The sequence below is a fragment of the Perca flavescens genome, chromosome 7, assembly GCF_004354835.1.
Source record: "Perca flavescens isolate YP-PL-M2 chromosome 7, PFLA_1.0, whole genome shotgun sequence".
Classification (NCBI taxonomy): Eukaryota; Metazoa; Chordata; class Actinopteri; order Perciformes; family Percidae; genus Perca; species Perca flavescens.
Window position 1 is genome coordinate 34,413,233 of NC_041337.1, and position 6,775 is coordinate 34,420,007.

Genomic DNA, 6,775 nt, shown 5'->3' on the forward strand with positions numbered 1-6,775 from the left:
AGTGATGATGATGATGATGATGATGTGCTGATGGGATGCTGCTCCTCCTACACCTCCTCTGTGTGGGCGTTGTTAAAAACTCCTGAAGCGGGGAGGCGGTGGGCTCATTTACGCACTATGTTCCCCTCCCATTGGTCCCTCAATAGAAGCGGCTCTGATGCGCTGCGGTGACACAGCCAAGTCTGCGGCGATAAAAAGAAAAGGCGACGAGACGCGCAGGAGAACCACAAGTAGGCTACTGGAGGGCGGTTATTTGATCCGTAGATGCGTCTCTGTGAGTCTTAATACGGCTGGAAGTATCTGTCCATCTCCTGAGGTATACCGACTTATATACTTTATTGTCTTTTCTGGTTACATTAAGTTATGACCACATTTTCATGTTTCTCTGCTTGGAGTTAAATAACAATTGCGCCAGTGCGCAATTACGCACTGCGCACAGGTCTATATATTCAATAACAAAGGCTGTTTAGATGAGTTATTATCAAAACGGACTACATTAAGAATGTTTTTAAAGTGTTTTAAGTTATTTTCTTTCGAACAGGTGAAGTTATTTCATGAATTTCTAACTCTGAGCCGGTCTAATCTCATCCAGACTCACCGGCACTGACTGTGTTTTGGTGTGTATTTTTGTCTGTTTTTTGTCTGTGTGTGTCAGGAATCTGTTGAAGAATGGAGTGGTATGTCCTGGTGCTGATGCTGAGCTTGCCTTCGTCCCTCCGCGCAGATTGCTCTTCCCAGTGTGAGAAATGCGTGCAGCAGCTCCTCAGCCCCGACGCCGCCTTCAGCAGCCTGGTAAAGATCAGACAACTTAAACACGGAGCTCATTTCCCACAGAGAGAGAGAGAGAGAGGAAGGTGGTGGAGAACACCTGCTGCTGCTGCTGCTGCTGCTGCTGCTCGGAGAATGGATCGGGCTTTGGCTGTTTCTCGGTTTCATTGTTAAAAGTAGGCAGCAAGAATTGGGTTGTGGACTTCTGCCTCGGTGGGTGATCACAGTAATCCTGGAAAAATCTGGAAAATCGTGGAATTTCAAAATTTCCAAACGCATTGATTTGTCTCTCCCACAGAACTTAATTTACTTTATTATCATTTGAATGTCCTAAATCCTAAAGTTAAAGACACCAAACGTGTTAGGGTAAATATTGAGTAAATTTAGGCCATTGCCTAAATGAGGCACGATTGGATACATCTGGAATAAGTGTTGCGTAAACCTATGACATCTTTCACTCATACCTACGTACCAATACCGCTTTGGGGAGGCAGATTGTGTGGTGCAAGCCCTTGTATAAAGTATAAAAGTACTGACGGGGAATGTAAGGATGAAATCGGGGCTCAGATAGTTTGTCCAGGTTGCTCAAACTGACGCCAACGCCTTAATCCAAGGTTCCAAAAAGAATCAAAAAAAATCATGGAAAATCAAAATCTCCAAAACGCATTCATTCGTTTTTCGAACAGAACTTCATTCGCGTCATTGTTATTGTTGACGCCATAAATCCTAAAGTTAAAGGGGACATTCTAAAACGCTTAACGTGAAAAAAGGCGTGGTTTAATGTACCTCAACAACGATCAGTGATCACCACATTTCTCATGGCCGTATCTTGTCATGAACAGTTAAGCCTGTCAACAAAAAAAACTAAACCGAAATCCAACGGTTTATAGAACTCATCTCACGTTAACGTTTTCTTCTTCATTGGCGGCTAAGGCGAGGAAAGGCTTAACGTGGTTTAATGTACCTAAACAACGATCACCAAATTTCGCTCTCATATTGTTCCTCATAACCACGGAAAACGGTAAAAAAAAAAAAAAAAAAACTAACCCAAAGTTATTTGACATTGGACAGACATAATGTGTGTCTTAGCACTTTAAAACAGGTACTTAAGGGAAAATGTAAGGAGGAAAATGGGGTCTAATTTGCCCAAACTGACGCCAAACCCTTAGTTTAGTCTAAGGTTATGGCGGATTCATTTCTAGGTCCTCAGAAATGTATCCAGCGAACAATAAAGGTGTAACGCTGACTTTTAGAAGGTCTACCATCACAGCCAAATGCTGATAAAATATGTATGCAAGTAGCTGGTAGATTTGCGTCACTCACCAGTCCCCAAAAAAACCCAATGGTAATCTATTTAGTGGCTGCAAAATTTAAACGAAAAAGTTCCTTTTGAACCCTGCCTACCATGCAACTCTCATGTATGTTTCACACAGTGGTGTAGTCTAATGTATTGTAGTGGGTATACTGTACTGTATATATATGGGCCAGAATCTGCCATTGGGGAAGGGGGGGTGATATCATAGTAGGAGGTCTGGGTGTCCTCCCCCAGGGAAGTTTTGAGCGTCAGCAACTTCATTTTCTGCATTTGGATGCGCTTTTATGCACCAATTTACGGTGGAAATACCTTTATTTAGCCTAAGTGAAGAAAAAGAACACAGATGACAATTCAAAATATATCAAAAATATAATGGAAAGTATGTTGTTGCGTGTCATTGGGCATTTTTAAGACAGTATATTGAAATCCTGGAGCTTTCTTAGCGGGTATACTGCGTAAACCTGCGTATCACGTAGACTACACCACTGGTTTCACACCCATCTCTTTCTCTCTCTGTGTGTGTCCCGCAGTCGTGCAGTGCGGAGTGTGCGGGCCAGCCGCAGGGCTGCGGCCGTGAGGCTCCGGGGCTGGCCGACCTCAGCCAGGATGAAGCCGCTGCGGAGGAGGAGGAGGAGGAGAGACAGCGGGCGGATCTGGTCAAACGCTACGGCGGCTTCATCAAGAGGATCGAGCGGAACAAAAAGAAAATCTTCGCCTCTCCGTGGCGCGACAATGTCATCGTGAAGCTCGGAGCGCTGCCCGACAAATACCAGGACTTGTGGAAGACGCTGGGGGAGAGAGATATAGACGCGCCGCGGGACGCAGACGACGCTCCGGAGGACCGCGCGCTTCATACTGACGTTAAACGTTACGGCGGCTTTTTACGCAAATTCGGCCCCAAGTCGAAGAGGAGTAGTTCCGCGGAGCAGGACGGCCAGGAGACCGAGGAGCTGCACAAGCGCTACGGGGGCTTCCTGAGGAGGATCCGGCCGAAGTTGAACAACCTGAAGTGGGACAAGCGTTACGGAGGCTTTCTGCGCCGCAACTTCAAAATCTCTGCGCGCTCAGCCGAGGAGCCATATTACTCCTATGATGAGTTGAGCCTATAGATGAACCGTGCAGGGGGGATAAGAAAAACTACAAAGACCTTGTGCAGGTTGACTTGAAAAGCCACCATTTAACCCAGAACGTATCATATGCCTGCCTATATTGCTTATTATAGCTATACTTTGTTGCCTCTCATCTCTGTGTTATATTGGCATCATCGTCTGTCATTCAATCAATCAATAAATGATGCTTGTTTTAATAAAACAATGAATAAAAAACCCTTTCCTGTATGCCGAGCAAGTTAAAAAAGGCAATCTTGATTGATTTCAGCCCCGGTGCGCTCAGTCCGATCGCCGTCGTGCCAAACTCCATTTAGAATTCTGGCAATTTTATATTTTCTTACTAATCGACAGACTCATAATGGCTGGCTGTGTCTTTAAAGAAAAGATCAAGAGACGCTTTAAAATTCGGCAAAGACCTTCATCATACACACTGATCACACATTTAATCTTGAATCAAAATTGATTCATATTCTAATTTTATACTTTGAGTAAAGGTAAACATAAAGGTGACATTTTAAGTAAAAGAGCCTACATTATGCTTGTTTTAATAAAACAATGAATAAAACCACTTTCCTGTATGCCCAAGTTAAAAGTCAACCTACTTGATTAATAATAATTTAAACTTTATTAATCCCACAAGGGGAAATGACAATGTTTTCACCCTGTTGTTATTATTACACACATTACATACAGGTCTGAATTACACACACATGCTCAGTACCTCTACATGCACTAATGGAGAGATGTTAGAGTGAGCCCATGGAAAGGTGCCCGGAGCAGTTGGTGGTTTGGTGCCTTGCTCAAGAGCACCTCGGCAGTGCCCATACTTTGTTCCGTATGGGGACTTGAACCAGCGACCCTCCGGTTCCCAACCCATCTCCCTACAGACTAAGATAATGTCACCCCGACTGATTTATGCCCATATGTGGCAAACTCCATTTAGAAGTTTGGCAATTTTATATTTTCTTACTTATCGACGGACTCGTGGACGTGGCTGGCTATGTATTTTAAAAAGATCAAGAGAACAAGATACGCTCTCAAATTCGGCATATACACAGAGTTAAATACATTTGAAACTTAAATCCCAAATTTAGAGTAAAGTTAGGCTAAACATAAAGGTGACATTTTAGTAAAAATAATGAGATGCCTGGCGAGTTATCTTTGTGCCGAATTTATCTTGAATATTTCTCATAACAGGCCTGCACCTTTTTTTCTGATGTGAGGTTATGTGATTTTCTTTTTTTTTTTTACTTAAAACGATAGAAATGTTGAATTTGACTTGAACCATCCAGTGGTGTAGTCTAATGTATTGTAGTGGGTATACTGTAGCCTACTGTGCATATATATATGCCTTTTTGGGGATGGGGGGTATCATAGTGGGGGGGTCTGGGTGTCCTCCCTCAAGTAAGTTTTGAGCATCAACGGCTTCAATTCCTGTATTCGGATACACTTTTACGCACCCATTTACGGTAGAAAGATCTTTATTTAGCCTAAAAACACAGATGACAATTAAAAATATATCACAATTATAATCGAAAGTATGTTGTTGCGGGACAATGTGCATTTTTAAGTGGGTATATGGAAATCCTGGAGCTTTCTTAGTGGGTATACTGGGTATACCTGCGTATCGCGTAGACACCACTGCGTCATCCCACCGGAAATGTGGCGTACGTGGGTTTGAGCTATAGTCTGTCAAATGACATGAATTGATCTAAACAAATATACAAAGTTCAAACACGAGTAGTATTTCAATAGTCGAGTATGGTATGGCTTGATTATCCTGAAAAGCCCAAATAATCGTCTTTTTTAGTTGACGTCCATCCATTTAAATGGTTCTTACTGCGATGAAGAGACGATGAGTTGACAGATTCCTTATTTCTCCATCATCCTAAACCAATCAAAGGTTTGTGAACTAAAACTCCTTTTTTTTAAGAGATCAAGACACTAGAAGCTCAACCCTGAAGCATCGGAGTTTACTGGAGAACCGAAGACGCCTCTCAGAAGTCGGGGTCGGTGACCAGTGACGTTGTTGCGCCATCTTGTGGGCAAAAGACAAACGTGTCGCATAGGCGTAGATTTCAGGGGAGGGGTGGGGGGTGCAACAGTGGTGTAGGTCTAGGAACTCATGCTAAAGTCGACTAAAAAGAGGAATAAAACGAATCATCTTTTGGAAAATGATCTTAATTCCTTAATTAAAAAAAATTAGGAAAAATCCAACCTTTAAGGACACCAATTTTCTTTGTGAATGAATAATGTATCGTAAATAAATAAATAAATGTTCTTCCTTAAAATACAGGGGGCTCAAAACACATATCCTTAGGGTTGCAGGTTTTTTTGCTCCAAAAGTTGAATCTGTCTGAACTTTACTACAGCATAGAAGGAAAACCCAAACCAATATTTGAATCCCAAAATTGAGAATCGAACCCCTACCCAACAAACGGACATCTAAATAGTCGGTAATTCAGATCCAGACCTACTGCTTACCCAGAAGTACCCAGAAATTACAACTACTTGCGTTACTATAACTGAGTAGGTTTTTTTTTTTTTTGGTGTATTTTCAGGGGAAAACTGGCCATTTTTCAAATGAGGTCCCGTGACCTCTCACCTTCACATATCGGAGTCAACAATAATAGGTCTCTGGGTACCCACGGGTTGCCCCTTTACAGACATGTCCACTTTATGATAATCCAGGCGGTTTTTCTTTGGCAACTATCATGTTTCTCACAGATGATTTACAGATTTTTACACATTCTATATTAAATTGCTTGGAACACCGAGCGAGTAGCTGACATAAATGGAGAAATAAACTCCCCAAGGGAGCATGCTCCCCCCTAGGTTTTGGGCTGAGCCCCAGATGTTTACAAAATCTAGCTCCGCCTCTGATTAACACACGACAATTTAGGTAAGTCCTTGTGATGAAGACATCGGGAAAAAGTTAGTAAGTGGACCTTGAGCTAAGATTTTTCTTCCTCCCTTACAAGTTTGAGATAAAGAAATGCACGCTTTAAAATATACGAGTCCAGTTTCTCTCTGAAGAACTTCTTGGAACAAGTGTTTGTAAAAAATAAATAACAAATAAAAATAAAAATTACATTACTCTTTGATTAGGGGGGAAAACAGCATCAAGGGAAAACCTGAGGCACTCGTCTTAAGGAAAAATGTAAAATGCCTTTAATGCATCCGGCACATTCTTGATAGAATCCGATCAAAAACAACTCTGATGCCTTGATGAAGTTGTTGAGATTGAGATTAAAAACTGACAAAACAAAACGACGCCAGTTTCTCCCAAATGATGAACCCATTCATGAAAAATTACGTAACGATACACAATTTGTTCTGGAAAACTTGAGCATTTATTATCAAACTGAACAATACTTTGTGGAATAAATCCCTACAGCTGTATCAAATATATTAGTTACAAATACATATTTACAGTAAAATCACTACTACGCAACATACACACTCCTCACACCAGATGACCATCTTGAAAAACGGAAGGACATTTACGAGGAGTGCTCGTGTGTTGTGCTGACGATGCATGAAATGATCTGTGAGGGCGTATCCACACCAGCCTGGTTAAGTT

At 41.9% G+C, this 6,775-nt stretch overlaps 1 protein-coding gene across 1 annotated transcript; it reads left to right on the forward strand.

Moving 5' to 3' along the window:
• Positions 1 to 238: 238 nt before the first annotated feature.
• Positions 239 to 3,192, forward strand: pdyn (prodynorphin). The gene is made up of 3 exons (XM_028583962.1): positions 239 to 316; positions 656 to 792; positions 2,614 to 3,192. The coding sequence occupies exons 2-3, from the start codon at positions 670 to 672 to the stop codon at positions 3,190 to 3,192; spliced, it is 702 nt and encodes a 233-aa protein (XP_028439763.1). The 5' UTR covers positions 239 to 316; positions 656 to 669.
• The last annotated feature ends 3,583 nt before the right edge of the window (positions 3,193 to 6,775 follow it).